This window comes from Lagopus muta, chromosome 5 (genome assembly GCF_023343835.1).
Source record: "Lagopus muta isolate bLagMut1 chromosome 5, bLagMut1 primary, whole genome shotgun sequence".
NCBI lineage: Eukaryota > Metazoa > Chordata > Aves > Galliformes > Phasianidae > Lagopus > Lagopus muta.
In genome coordinates, this window is record NC_064437.1 from 25,872,876 (window position 1) to 25,888,087 (window position 15,212).

Genomic DNA, 15,212 nt, shown 5'->3' on the forward strand with positions numbered 1-15,212 from the left:
CCCCGCCCTGAGAGGAGGAGCCCCGCCGCGGGCTGCGCATGCGCGGCGGCGGTGTCCGCCTGTCAATAAAGATTGAACAAGCGCCGGGCCGGGGGTGCGCGGGCGGGCGCGTTTTGTTGGTTTTCTTTTTTTTTTGTTTTTTTTTTTTTTCTCCTTCCTCTTCGAACAAACTTTATTGTTCCGGCGGCGCCGCGCGCACGCGATGCGCTGAGGCCGCCGCGCTCGGCCCCCGCTCCGCCCGGCCTCGGCATGTCGGGCAGCCGCCCGCCGCCGCACCCCGCCGCGCCGCCCGCCGCCCCGGCCTCCTCCTCCTCCTCCTCCTCCTCCTCTTCTTCTTCTTCCTCCTCCTCTGCGGCCATGGCGCCCGGTTCGTCCTCTTCGGGCGGCGCGGCGGCGCGGCCCGTGCTGGTGGCGGCCGCTGTGTCGGGCTCGGGCGCAGCGGCGGCGGCGGGCGCGGGGTTGGCCCGGCTGGCGGCGGCGGCGCGGCCCGGCGGCGGCGGCTCGTCTGGTGGCGGCGGGGCGGGAGGAGGGGGCAGGAAGAGGCCGCTGCTCACCCCGCTCTGCAACGGGCTGCTCAACTCCTACGAGGACAAGAGCAACGACTTTGTGTGGTGAGTGCGGGGATGGAGGGGGAGCGAGGCCTCTCGAGGCGGCCCTCGGCCCTTCCCGCGGTCTCCCCCGCTCTCACAGAGGGCTCCCGCCGTTCCGTTCCCACTGCTCAGCTGGAGGATCCCGCAGCCGGTCCCGTGGTTCGGTTGCTTACTTGTTTGGTTGCTGCGCGGGGGCTGTAAGGAGTTTCAGAAATCCCTCTGTTAGGGGCCTGGAACATCTCCCTGGTGAGGGAAAGCTGAACTCGTGGCTGTTTATCCATGCGACTTGGACCGGCATCTTTTGGTGCTGCACAGCAACAGAATGAGGGACGGTGGGCACGGGTTGCAAGATAGGGAATTTCATACTAAAGTGAGGTAGAAGTTCTTTGGGGATCTGATCAATCTGTATAAATATCTAAGATGTGATATGCACCAGGCTCTCTTTAGTGCTGTGTCGTGACAGGACAAGGGGAAATGGCCACAAACTGGAGCATAGAAAGTTCCACACAAATGTGAGTAAGAACTTCATGGTAAAGGCGACAGAGCACTGGAACGGGCTGCCCAGGAAGGTTGTGGAGTTTCCTGTGGAGACACGCATTCACTTGGGTCTTTAGTACCTGTGCAACCTGGTCTAGGGAGCCCTACTTTGCAGGGGGTTGGACTAGATGGTCTCTAGAGTTCCCTTCCAGCCCCTGAAGTCCTGTATTTCCTTACTATGCAGGTGGCAGAGCAGTGGAACAGGCTGCCCAGAGTGGTGGTGGAGTTCCCTTCTCTGAGAATATTTAAGGCCACTTGAGCACTGTGTTACCTATTGTAGGGAACCTGCTTTAGCAGAAGTCCCTTCCAACCAACCTCTATGATTCTGTGTCCCCTTGGCATTGCTTTTATTATATTTGGGTCACTATAAATCCAGCGAAACTGATGTGGGCCTTCCTCTGTTAGTTGGAGGTAAGTGTTTGTGTCAGTCCAGCAACTAACCCCAGATAAGTAGGGAACTTTTGCGATGATGAGAAACATTTTCTTCCTTAATCCTCTACATATGTTGTCCTTCTAATGTTCAGAACTTCTGCAGTGATGAGAAAAGCTTTCTTCCTTGAACCTCCCCACATGTCATCCTTCTGATGTTCAGCCAGGGCTGCTGCTTGTAGCTGAAAATACCCATCCAGCAGATGTGGAAGAACAAGGCCCGGTGCTGTGTCTGCTGTGGGAGCTGGTGGTAATTCTCAGTTTAAAGACAGGTTGCGGGTTTCAAATCTTCAAACATTAGGAGGAGGTTTGGTGTTTATGGCTGGGTGGATGTACTAAAATGTGAGAACAGAAAGGTAGGGTGAGTGCTCTCAGCTGATGTTGAGAAGAGACCAGAAACAAGCGTGAGCTGTAGGAAAGTCATCGGCTGGAAGTACAAGAGGAAAAGAAAGTGGACTGCAGCTGCCAAGGTGGCCCTGTCTGACTGCTGACTTACAGGGGAGGATTGGATGTTTGTGTCTGCAGGACATGTGTCGTAGCAAAGCCCCATGGACTTGATCTTAAACTGTCAGAGTAGATGGGAAGTATCCTTGTTACTTAAGTGAAGCTGCTGAGAAGTTGGAGGCAGGAAAAACAGCAACTACTTCTTGCTAGTAATGGAAGTAATTTTTGGTCGTTACCTGTCGCTGTAGGTTTGCTATGTAGTGGAATTGGGGTGAGCAAACAGCTGCTATTGGCTGGTGTGCTCTGTCTGAGCATGGGCCATGTGAAGTGGGTTTAAGGGTACTTGTTTGGGGAAATAGCTGCTTAGTTGCTTTGCTACTTTTTTTTCTGGTTATGGTAAGTGATGTGATGATGAATGCCCTTGTATATTCATTATGGTGTGGTCTACAGCCATCACTTCCCATCCCTGTCCAGTCAGTTTATGCTTTGTTGCGAGTCATAGGAATAAGGTTGCTGAAAGCAAGGGACATTAAATCCTTACCATTATGTTTGTAGGACAATTTGAGTGCTTTGAGTCCATTCAAAAAGCAGAGTTGCATGCTGCTATTTTTTTTTCCCTGCAGGTAAGTGCTGCAAGGAGAGTAATTAATTGTTTTCTCCTCATTCAGGAATACTGCTGGCTGAGTAAGTGAGAAGGGGAAAAAAAAAGTCAGCTGAGCAGTAATCAAGGCAAAATGCCTTTACTGCCCTTTTGTACTTTAAAGGAGAGCCACGCTGGGTCTACTTAACTATAGGTCAGAAGCTTTAAGAGCAAGTAATAATTATAGTAACTTACCTGGGTTCTTCACTGCCATGTATGTCAGTGGGCTGTAGCACCTGCTATTAACAATAGGTTTGAATTATAGCACTCATCTCTTTTCTTGAAGTAGCAGTACAGTTGTGCAATACAGAAGTGAAAACTCAACTGGCAACTTTGAGTAACATCCAACAAGACAGGTGTCTGTGCAAGTTCGAAGAATTGGTTTAAACAAGCTTTGGCTATTTTAGTCTGAGAAGAGAGAGCTTCAATATGCAGCTTTTCCAAGGATGCTTTCAAGATTCTGCCAGATGCAGGGGTCGTTCAGTGATCTTCCTGCATATGGATTGTGAGTTACTGTTAGATGCAGCTGGAGATTTGGCATCAGATCCTGCCTATACCAAACTGAAGCTGGAAGAAGGGCTTTCAGGTACACAACTCACCTGAACTTCTGTGTGAAAATCCTGTTGGTAGCCTAAGTGCATAGCCTCTCAGTCTTCCAAAAACGTGCTCTCAGAAATGTGAGGCTGAGGCTTTAATGCAAATGCTGGCATACGCTGCTAGTCTGGGTTGTGAAATCTTGAGCTCAGGGGTTTGCAAATAGGTACTGTTTGTAGTACTTTTCAGCTTCTGCCTGGAAATGCGTTACGCCAGACCAGGAAAGCACATATGTGTGACTTACTAGACAACTTTATGGTGATAGGGGAAACTTCTTGTTCCTCTTGGTGTAGGATGTAGAATTTAAAGGCAGACTTTGTATTGCTTGTGTAGCCGAGCTTCTTTCCAGTTGCCTCAGGAGTGTCTGAAAGGGAATCCTCTAATTGGAGGATTTCCTCCTCTGTAGCAGTGTAATTGCCTATGGTTTTCCCAGGCCTTACCTTAACCCTCCCAATTAATGGTTGACTAAAACTTTCTAAAACCAGTTGCCAGTTGTTTTGCTTCCCAAACCGGGGGGAGGGGGGTGGTCTGAACTGCAGGCTGACTTTTCAGTGGCTGCTTCATTTGTTTGAGCTCTGACATAAATAAGAGCATATGGAAAAGAGTATATTGCATACAGAGGTACGCCCAGCTAACTTGGGCGTGGGAAGCTCTGCTTGCTACGTTTAAAGGTAGGCTTGTAGGTCTTTAAAACCTGTTCTTTCTTTAGGTGTTTCCATGTTAATGATGACATGTGTAAGTTATAGTTGTTTGTATTCTTGTGATCTGCTGTTTGAGCTTTGTATCGAGCACATACTTGACGGCAGTGATCTTTGTTGTTTACACAGAGCTTGACCATTCAGAGCCTGTAGCCAGTGCTGCTCTCTTAGATCCCAGAAGAATGGAGTAGGAGGAAGAAACTTTAGCAGGTCTGCTTTGCTGTGGAACAGAAGGAAATATGGAATGTGCTTGACTTTTATAATGACTGCTTCAACCAGATGCACAGATAAGCCTTTGTGGTTTAGAAAGTGTAGGGCAGGTAATTGTTTAGTCAATAGGGTATCTGTATCTGGTAAAGAGCAGTGAAACTGGTGGCTTTCTGGAGTAATCTGCACCTTTTTTACATGACTCTGCTTCTTGAGTCCATCAAACAGTGAATGGGAGCTACCTCGAGAGTAGGGGCCTTGGTTTCACCATGCCCTGTGCTTCAGTGAGTGCTGCAAGCTGCAATGAGACTCAAGTTCCTGTCTCATGCCTCTGCTCACTTCTTAACTTTCCCTCTGTTAGGCTAACGTAAAACAACTGATGCACAGCAACTTCTATGGGTTACAGCCAGCTTGGCTTTGATAAGTATCAAAGACATCAATCTTGTTTCCCTTTGTATCCCTGAGTATCTGGGATGAGAAATGGTTCTGAGTGGAAACTTCAGGCTCTGTTGAGAATGACACTGGAGCTGAGTGGCTATTTTTGCAGGCTCTGTTTGCTTTTTCTCAGCTGTTTTAGCTCTGTCACTTCTCCAGTCAAACTGGTATGAAGAAGAATAAGTTGGGAAACAATGGTCTTGGATAGCTGTCATGTCAGGAGGGTGTATTCCTCCTTTAGCTCTAATTTCTGATGTCTTGCTGCAGACAGAAGAGCCTTGCAGCTTTGTTGTTTCCTGTACTTATTGCTAGGAGCGTACCAGAGAAAATGCATCTGATGCTGCACAAAACAGCAGTTTTTAGCCCTTGTCTCCAAATAATGCCATGTTATATGGCTTACCGGGGGGCAGCAAGGTAATGAAACTCTTCATCACCAGTGGGGAGAGACCAGCCTCAGAGACCTTCATCCTCTGTCTCTGTAACCACAGGTTTTTGACTCTCTTTGTATTCTGTTAGCTAGCCCCTAAGGGATGCTTGATTTTTTTTTTTTTATTTTTTTTTTAATTTTTATTTTTTCCTCTCGTTCATACATCCTTGTTGGCCAAGTTTGTTGAGAACTTATTCTAACTGAAAAGTGCCTTGAAACTAAGTTGCTCCTGTTTTAGAAACAAGTGACCTTAATGCCTCATGTGGTGCAGCTTGGGACAACTGATTCACAGTAAGGGATTTGCTGGGGCACAAGAGGAGCAGGTGCCAGTTAGTTACTGCAAGAATAAAGACACAACTTAAGTGATGCAAAGAATAATGTTCTACTTAGCTCACAGTTAAGTTGTGTTCATGTAGCAGATTTTCTGGGGTGTTTAAGACAACCTAGTTTGTGTATCAGGTTGAACAAACTTAAAAGGCATCCATCCTTCCCAATTTGGTCACTTCGAGGGGGATTTAGTTTGCAGTGGCCATGGCTTCCACTCTCTATGGGCTTAAAAGATATTTTAAAAGATGTTGCTCCTCCTTTTAAATGCTCAGTGGGTCCTAGATAAAAGTATCCTCTGAAAAGAGTGGTGGGATGTGGGGAATGACTGCTGTGATACCTTTTTCAGGCTCTAGGGGAGAAACTGTGGCGAAATAGAGCCTGCTTAGCTAGGCATTGCATGTTTGGTCTGACATCAAATGCTTTCATCTTAAATTCAGAAGAGTTGTGTAAACAGCAAAGGCTGTTAGCAGTTTTTTAATAGGTTATTCTATGAGAATGCATCACCTAAGGGGAGGCTGCTTGTGAAGAAAGCAGCTGCTGGTTAACTTCTCTCTGAGTGCAGATTTGTATGGACTAGCAGGAATGTGAGGATAGCATTGGAATCTCTGGGCTTGAAAGCAAGATGTAGCTTGTGGCACATCTGCTGCATGTGTTGCATAGAAAGTTATGATTCTGTTGTCCACAGCACCTTGCTAGATAGCTGATCAAATTCTGAAGGCATTATGTGATAGCGTGTCATACTAACCATCACTAGCAGCAAATTATAGCAGGCACTGGGAATCAACTGCAGCTCTTCTGCTTTTGTTTGTCTTCCTTTTCCCTCCCAAATCCATTGCAGCCACTTGTTGAGGAGGCTGATACCCTGTATTGCCATCTCAGGAGATCCCTTTACCTCCTGCCTGCCCCGGGCTCTGTGAGCACTGCCTGGCTGCGTGTCTTGCTCTGAGTGCTGTGCTTGTGTTGGTTGAGAAATAGTTCTGGAAAGAGCTGTAGCTTTGGTGTCCGGCTGCATTCTGCTGTTTTCCTAATTTGGGTTCCCACATCCTCTCTTCTGTTTTCTCCTGTGACTCTGAACACTGCTGGTCTGTTGGTTCCCACTTGTTGCAGTATGTAACTCCAGGTGTCCTGCTCTGCCTGCTGTCTGGTGTGCCCTGCAGGGCACAGCCCTCACTGGCACCTGTGCCTCAAGTTTATTACAGCTGATTCTCATACCATCACTACTGAGTCATTTCTTTTAATTGTGCCTAGCTATTGGCTGAAAAAACAGAATTAAAAACTGATCTTGGTGTCACCTAGACATAACTTATGTTAAAAATAGTCTAAGGTCAGCTTGAATTGGCCAGGAGGTTCTTTGCTTGTCATTGGTGCTCTGGCTTTGAGTGGTTTACAACTGTTGAAAGCTTCAAGGGTGAACACATACCTGATTTCCAGTTGTAGCAAACTGCAGTATTACTCAGAGTTCAAAGAACTGTTGATTGCCCTTTTGATCTTTATACTGTCGAGTTGCTGTTGCACTTTTTTTTCTGTTCTTTTCTATTTTACAAACATAAAAGATTACACTTGTTTGCGTGGCTGCTTCAGATTAATAATACTTTAGAAAAACATAACTGGTTTTTTTTGTTTTTGTTTTTTTTTTTTTTCAGTCCCATCTGCTTTGATATGATTGAAGAAGCCTACATGACAAAATGTGGACACAGCTTCTGGTAAGATCTTTGTATTGCACAGATCATCCATCCTGTATGGTGCTTGAGACCTAACATTGCTGTGGATCACTTTCCTTGTGAGTTGTTCCTTCTGTTTTCTGGCCTTACATTGAAGACATTGAAATCAAGTTTTAAGAGGTGATTACCACCAGTTAGACTAAAAAATTCTCCTAAGTATTTATGATGAAGCTTAATGCTACCATATTTCTGTGTAAAGAAAAAGATGGTCGTAAACTGTTGGTAGCACTCCATGTCCAGGGTCAGAGCTGTTTCTGTTGGAAATGAAAAGGTTTTCTTCTATTGCCATCTAATGCAGTGGGTGTTGCTGTTATAAAGGTCATGAAAGCCAGTGTTGATGTTGGCAGGCCCTCTTTGCTTTTGGGCGAGACCTTACACAATTTGAAGAGGCCTTCCCATTATCTGTTGCAATTCTACTGAACCTAAGAGAGAGGGTATGCTTCAGGCTTGCTTCTTTATTCACTCCTTTATATTTTTCTCTTTGCAAAATGCTTACTAGGAAACTGTTACATCAGGTTGGCTTGAGGTTCATGTATTTTTCAGTGTGTTATCCCTGGCTTTCACAAGCAGCAAATGTTTGAAGGACAAGAACCCTCCAGGTGCAGGTTTGGAGTTGCCTGCTTCCCTGGCTTCAGCTAAGGATTGGAATAAGTGTTGGCCCATGAGGTTTTAATGTCTGGTGTGTACTACAGTCTTACAGTGCCTGTTAAATAGAAAAATAATCTCCTACTTTTTACTAGTAGTATTTTAGGAGCATAAAACAATCACCTTGAGAAGCAGATTCTGTTAGCTTTCAGGCTATATTTTGTCCTGCATACAGGTAAGGTAGCACTTGACTCTGTGCTTTATACATAACACTTCATTACAGATCACTGGGATTCTTTTTAAGAAGTCCAAGATGAAAGGCATTAGAGTACAGTTATTTAGGTACAAGAGAGCAATGATGCATCATTGGATGTTTCTTTCTTCAGTTGACTTGAAGCTTGGTAGGGAGTGAGGTTCTTTAGCTCTGTGCTGAAGTGCATCTTTTTAGTCCATCCCTCAAATAGCTAACTGGTTTATCACAGCACCTTCAGAGTGCCTTGTATTAAGAACAACCACTGGGAGGTGAGGGGAGAAATGTGAGACTCTTTTAGAGGTCTGTGCAGTATTATCTGAATGTGGAGTAGCTTTCAGTGTCACTTGCAAAGTATTTGGCTGATGTAAAAAAGTTGCTTCTGAATAATGCAGCTCATCTGCCTGCTCTAGCTGTGGAAGAGGAGCATGAATTCAAGACACAAGCATGACTGAAGTAGCCACATTGTCACAATTCTTACTGAAATAAATGAGTGAAGTACTTAAACACAATTTTGTAATCCTTGCCAACTCCAGTTTTTGCTGTAGCCTGCCCTTAGTCAATATTGGAATGCCTTGACTCCACTGTAGCATCTTGGCAATGCAGCTGTTAACTAGCCATCCAAAGGAAGTACACATTATCCAAGGTTTATACGATTTCCTTTGTGCTTGTGTACCTTTTTGTTTTCTGTTTATTCTCTTCTATTTTCTTTTTTTTTTTTTTTTTAATAGCTACAAATGTATTCACCAGAGCTTGGAAGACAACAACAGATGTCCCAAATGTAATTATGTTGTGGACAACATAGATCATCTTTATCCCAACTTCTTAGGTGAGCTCTAGGTTTGTTTGTGTAAGTAACATCTTAGTTGTGATGGGAGATACGTACTTGTAAATTCATCCTATAAATAACCCACATGCAGAGATTGAAAAGGAAGTCCAAGCATCAGCCCTTTGGTCAACTGTGTTTTAAAATAAATAAATACACGTGGCTGGTAGTATAAATTGTTAATACTCCACTGCCTCCAGCAGTTCTGTATGCCGAGTTATGGCAGCAAGACTGTGATTTGCTTTTTATAGCATGCAAACAGCAGCGAGATGATGATGTTTTATGGTGAGTAGAGATTTCAATCTCTATAATTACTTCTGATTTCTTGTGCTGTCATTTGTTTAATAACCAAGAACTTGCGCTGTTTCTGAAGTACAGATGCTGATGTGGGGAGGCTGAATGCTACTTTGACTGCCACAGTGTGGCTCATGTGATGCATCTTTGTGTCTAAATTACATGCAGAAAATATTTGTATATGTACACAGTGCTACTTAATTGCTGCAGAAACAAAGAAGGGTAATAGTTAAATACTGTGTTACAAGGAGAAAAGATCTGAGTGAAACATGTTGGAGTATGAAATATCAAAATAGAACCAATCTTGATTTCATAGCTGGGGTATTCATTTAGTAATAGCCTCTGAGCCACAGTAGCCAACAGATGTTTCAGAAACAGGCACCCTGACTTAGCCCCAAGCATGCTGCGCTGAAGGTGGTGCTAAGGCAAGTTGTGGAGGGTATGTTAGGCTGAAGCATTGTTTCTGTACACTTACAGTTAAAGAGTCTGCTTTGGGAGAAAAAGAAGTGTGTGTATGGGAGAGTGGTGAGCTTACTTCTGTCTCTTTACAGTAATGGTGTGAAGTAAAATATGTTAAGCAATGAACATAGTGATATGAAGGAGGAAGTTTTTGTTTGGCTGCACTTGTTCTTGGCCTGTAGTAAACCTGTTGATGTTTCGTCTCCTTCAGACTCTTCTGTGATGTGTTTTTCAGTTCCAAGACAGATACACTGGTGCTTAGAAAAATGAACTGGAGCAATTTTGTTAATATGTAGGCATTATATTTGCTGATGACTTCTTATGTGTCTTTATACCCTTCGCAGAAGATTGTCCAGATAGTAAATTGATTAGAGAAAAATGTCTGTAACTTCATATTGTTTTAGTTGTTAGTAAACTGTCTGTGTAATTGAAAATAAAAATTGGGATGGATTTTTCTCATATTTGAGTTCTTAAATCTCTCTTCTGATACCTGTTTTTTTTTTTGTTTTTTTTTTTTTTTTCAGTTAATGAACTTATTCTTAAACAAAAACAGAGATCTGAGGAGAAGCGATTCAAACTGGACCATTCAGTGAGTAGCACCGTATGTTCAACCTTTCTTACTTTATATTTATTTAAATATTCTGTACAACAATTGTCATTATGGGGCTTAATTTATTAGAGAATATATCATCAAGCTGGTGTTTTAATATGTTCTGTGGGGGAATAACACCAATATCAGTGGCACTGTATGTCATGAAATGTACTGAATAGAACCTGTGAAACTACCAGTGAAAGCACACTTATTTAAAGGTAACTATCTTTATTCAGTGCTGGAAATGGCTACTACATTAAGACTAATAAGTAATAGAGGCTTGTCTGATCATGTGTGAGAGGTTAGGTTCTAGAAAGAAATTGAAGGAAGGATAATACTAACCACAAGAGGGAGAAAGATGTGTTTGGAGTACTGCTGTACTGGCTCTGATCCCAGATACAACTGCCTGGTTCTCTTCTAGACTTTGTTCATGTTGTGGAATCAGAGTGCAATTTAGGCTGAGCTGTGTTCTCTAGAGGAAATCCCTCTGCTGTAGCAGTGGATGCTTTTGTACATTTCAGAGCAGTGCATGATATTAATCAGAAAACTTGCATAATATTTGTCTTAGTTCTTCAGGTTTCCTTCCTTGGCTTCTGTAACTTGTAAATAAGGATGCAAAATAAATATGTTCAGTTAAAAAAAAAAAAATAATAAAATAAAATCTCTATTGAAGCCTTATTAATTTAGGGGTTACACTGTAGAAAACAATGCTTCCAGCACCAATGTGCTTCAGAAAAGAGTACGCTTTCAAGATTCATTGGCTTACTTACCACCCATTTTCTACTGAAGATAAAATGGAAGGGATTTAATACCTAGCTTTAAAATTCATACAGCTAACCTGAAGGAATGTGCAGCAGCTTTTTGGAAATCGATTCTGCTTTCTCACAGTGCACCATTAAAACTATACTTGTGGATGCCTCTATGTTAGATAACTGAGTAAGTGGAAAATCAACTATGACCTTACTCCAAAAACACTATTATCTGTTTTTGCCAGCAAACAAAAATACCACGTCTTCTAAAACAAGAAGCCTTGATGCTGCATGTGCTGCTTAATGTGCCTGTTCTCTTAACATCAAATGTAATGAAAGAAGTTGAGACACGTTACAGCAAATGAATCCTGTGCTGAGTGCCGTTTCTTGGCAGTGGATTTGTCTCGTTAATTGAAGAAACCACATTAAGGGATCTCTGAAACTTTCTAAATCATTTAGTAGAATCCATTAAGTAATAGCACCAGTACGTAAGGACAGTTTTCTGGTCCCTTCAGTGATGGCTAAGGCAAGATTCACATTGTGTGTAGCATTAACAAATCTACAGCATTCTTGTCCATACTGAAAGTGCAGTTCTAGAATCTGATATCTGCAAATATGAGTCCTTCTTTCTCTGTACATCTCATTTTATTCAAATACCTCTTTCTCCTTACCTAATGAGCCTGACGAGCCTTTGAACGGTGTTCCAATTACTTTCTGTTTCTGGAAGGAATTTATTTCCAGGTTAATAATTTTCAGGTTAATATTTTGTCTCTTTTTTGTCCTTTCAAAATATTAAATAAAAATCTTCAATAGTTCAGCAAGTTCACTGTTAACTTCTCTTTTTCATGAATCTGGTGCTTGTTCTTTCTTTCCATTCTTAGAAGAGTAAAAGTACACCCTGAAATTTATTCTAGGTTGTATTATTTAAAATTTCTCTATAAGCATATTGACTTGATTTGAAGTTACACGTATATTTTTTTCTAGTTGTTCCAGATTGAAATTGAGATTTTTGTCTGTGCTGTTCCCACAGGTTTTAAGTGTTGTGTAAAAAGGAATAATGTTCTATATGGATGTTACATTATTTGTTTTAATGTAGCCAATACAAATACTCTATAGCTTCTTAGAAAACGTCTGCTTTAGATTGGAAGGCACTTCTAGTTCTTGCAAACCTAAATATCTTGATTTAGTGTCATAGCTTTTGAGGAAAAGGTTTTTGATCCAGCTCTGGGTTTTAGGAGGCCCAAAGACCTTTCAGCTGCATCCTGAGTCTTCCTAATGTAAAGCTATGCTGGTGTTAACATGTAATTCAGCCTTTTCTCTTCTGAAAGGTACTTTTTATGCCTAACTTTACTGAGAATAAGAAGGGCGAACAACCTTTAGGGAAGGGAGTCTGGGCTGTTCAGTAGAGTGCTTGCTTTCCAAGGAGTCCTTTTCAGCTCTAACAAGTTGGATGAAAAGATCAGCCTGCTGGGCTCCATCTTCTTTCCTGCTCTTGTGTTTCCCATGAAAATACACTTAAGAGGAATAGTGTGGGCGGGGGGGGGCATAAAAGAAATGGGCTGATGCTACTTTCTTCCATTTGAATTTAGCATAAAGGCTTTACGTATTCCTTGGTTAAAAAAATTGAAAGGTATTGCCACTTAACAATATTTCAGGTAGATATAATTCAACTGAGTTTCCATAAACATGCTTTCTTTTCCTCCCCATAGAAATATGTTCTCAAAAACTAGGGCACAAATCAAATAAAACTGTGGCTGTGTAATAATCTTTTCCTAGCAGTAGCTGTGTTCTCATAAAGCACGGATTCTCAAAATATCTTCCAAACGAGATAAGCAGCTCCACAGAGGAGTGGGACAGAAGAGCTATTTCCTGCACATGTGGGAGAGCTGGGGATTTTGATTTCCAAAAACTGCTCTGAAATTTTCTACAAGGGGATGAAATAGTGCAGTTTAGGTACTTGTTGCTGGATATAGCCCTGAATTTCTTGAACCTTCTGTCCAATGTCTCTCATTTTCTTTCTAGAATGGCCACAGGTGGCAGATAATTCAAGATTTGTTGGGAACTGATCAAGACAATCTTGACTTGGCTAATGTCAACCTGATGCTGGAGCTGCTGGTACAAAAGAAGAAGCAATTAGAAGCAGTAAGTGTTTGCTTTTTTTTCTTTTATGCCTTTATATATTAAGACAGTTTGAAGATCTGTGCAGAGCGAAGCAAGCTGTTCCTGTGATTGATCAGCAATGTCATTGGTTTGGGAAAGTTAGGTATGTAGCCATTCCATGCCATTGGTTTCAGATGACCATTTTCAGTTATAAGAGCTAGATCTTCTAAATTAAACTGGGTTGCAAACTTTGAACAAGGGAACTCTGAGTAGGATTGAAATGATGAGGAAAAGTTGTATTGGAAATTGTGTATCTTATTCCTGTAGAATCAATATTTACTCAGTCTGTGCCTCTGATAGTGGGGGAGTAACACAAAAATATTTATTCGAGCCAGATTATTGCCCTCTCTTGGGGCATGGGGGTGAAGTTTTGTACCTAACTCTTTCACTGTCATTTGGTGATGACAGGGTGGGAGTATAGTTTCTAGCTTCAAAGTAAAACCTCTTTGTTCTCAAGCCTGTTTGTCACTTGGGTGAAATGTGAAACAAAGAAACGTGATTGAGCTTATAAGTACTTCTGAGCAGGAAAATCTTGTAAGGGTACTTAACTTTCAAAAAACAAAGTAAAAGCCATCCTCTTACACTTGAAGAATGCTTGACTGCATTTTTCTTGCATTTACTTGCTTTACTTTTTAATTACAGTCACAGAAGTAGGGAGAGAATAAGAAAATTACAGGGGAGAAAATTATTTCCTTGTAATCCTAATCTCCTTATGTTTTCTGTCCCCTCTGCCCTTAATGGGCTGTGTGTGTTGATGTCGTGAACTTTTTTGACTGAATGCTCACAGCCTTTCAGTGACGGATGTTTCTGCAGACTGCGAAAATGAACTGCAGCGTACTGGAATACAACTATAGGACTATATTCTGAAGTGTTTTTTATTCCCTCTTGCGGTCCTCCTTCTCCTTTTTAAGATTTTAGCAAATTTGGGTGTAATTATTAAGGCAAAGTTTGATGGAGATAACTTATTATGGAAAGACTAGAAATGTATGTTTTAGTTTCATCAGTGACTTTGTCTTCCATTTAGGGAGAATGTTCAGCAGCCATCGTGTCTTTTTACATAATAATTGTTTGTTTTGGGAGATGTTTTTCATAGAAGTATTTCATACTTCAGTGTGCTATTTGCAGAAGTGAATGCTAACGATCTTCCAGGATAGACAAGTGTGCAAAAAATGTGTATTCCAAAAACAATTTCATGTGCAGCAGAAGGGGAAAAAAAGTAAAAAAGTTCTTTTTTTTTTTTTTTTTTTTTTTTTAGTAAGCCTTCAGAAATATACAAACAAGAACTGTTACAAGGGTTTCTTCTTTCATGTTAAAACTTGTCATGAACCAAACAAAATCTTTAAAACCTGTGAGGCAAGTAAAACTACTGTTCTTAAAACTGCCTTAATAATCCATTTTCTTGTCCTCATCTCTGAATGAAAGCTGTTTCTTTGCTAAGTGAATATATGAATGCTGTGTATGAATGCTTGTTTCTCGTACTATGAAAGAGTTGCACACCCTTATTTATTATTTTACAGGAGTCCCATGCTGCCCAGCTGCAGATCCTTATGGAATTTCTCAAAGTTGCCAGAAGAAACAAACGAGAGGTAATGTGCTTTGTTTTTTTTCAGTGTGTGAGATGGTGTCTGCTGCTTTCTGTCACTTCGTTTCTATTTAAGTGATGTGGAAGTCTGGCACTATCTCAGCAAATAAAGCAAGGCACGTTTGGGGAAGTCCTCATGCAGAGGACAAACAATTTTCCTTGCAATCTAATATATTTACCACGTGACAGCTTTTTTTTTTTTTTTTGCCTTTTTTGTCTCATGCTGATGTGAATTTAATGTAGAATTTTTATCCTCAAGTTATTTTGTTATAGAGTTATTTCCCTTCCTCCAACATTCTTCACCAAGCTCTTCAAGCTGTTTTCTTTTGTGATGGAAAAGTTGTAAGACTGAGAAGGAGTGAAATTGTGGTCTGTCTTAATTTGATAGTATCGAATGCCATGACTAATGCTGTGTCAAAAAAGAATGAATAGTCTGTGCTCTTTTCTTACTTGTCTCAAAATGAATGTCTCAAGGAATGAAAGTTGTTTCCATATCATGCATTGTCTTTCATGGTTTGGAACTTGTTGCTTACTGTCATGCAATAGTATACACTCTGGTAGCAGAAATTTCTCAGAAACCTACAGAAATGATGGTGAAAACCACAAAAGAATGAACTTTCTGGAGGCACTGTTTTTTGTTGAAAGACAAGTCTGAGACCCAGCAGC

General features: G+C 41.7%; 1 protein-coding gene across 3 annotated transcripts in view; it reads left to right on the top strand.

Moving 5' to 3' along the window:
• The first annotated feature begins 234 nt into the window (after positions 1–234).
• COP1 (COP1 E3 ubiquitin ligase) overlaps positions 235–15,212 on the top strand; it is a 127,024-nt gene continuing 112,046 nt past the window's right edge. For 2 of the 3 annotated variants that reach the window (XM_048944174.1, XM_048944176.1), the window contains exons 1-6: positions 235–611; positions 6,972–7,031; positions 8,616–8,713; positions 9,988–10,064; positions 12,827–12,946; positions 14,482–14,550. In XM_048944174.1, coding sequence (XP_048800131.1) covers positions 250–611; positions 6,972–7,031; positions 8,616–8,713; positions 9,988–10,064; positions 12,827–12,946; positions 14,482–14,550 — 786 coding nt within the window. In that variant the 5' untranslated portion in view covers positions 235–249. The remainder of the gene's footprint in view (positions 612–6,971; positions 7,032–8,615; positions 8,714–9,987; positions 10,065–12,826; positions 12,947–14,481; positions 14,551–15,212) is intronic. The other variant, XM_048944175.1, reaches the window with a different exon arrangement.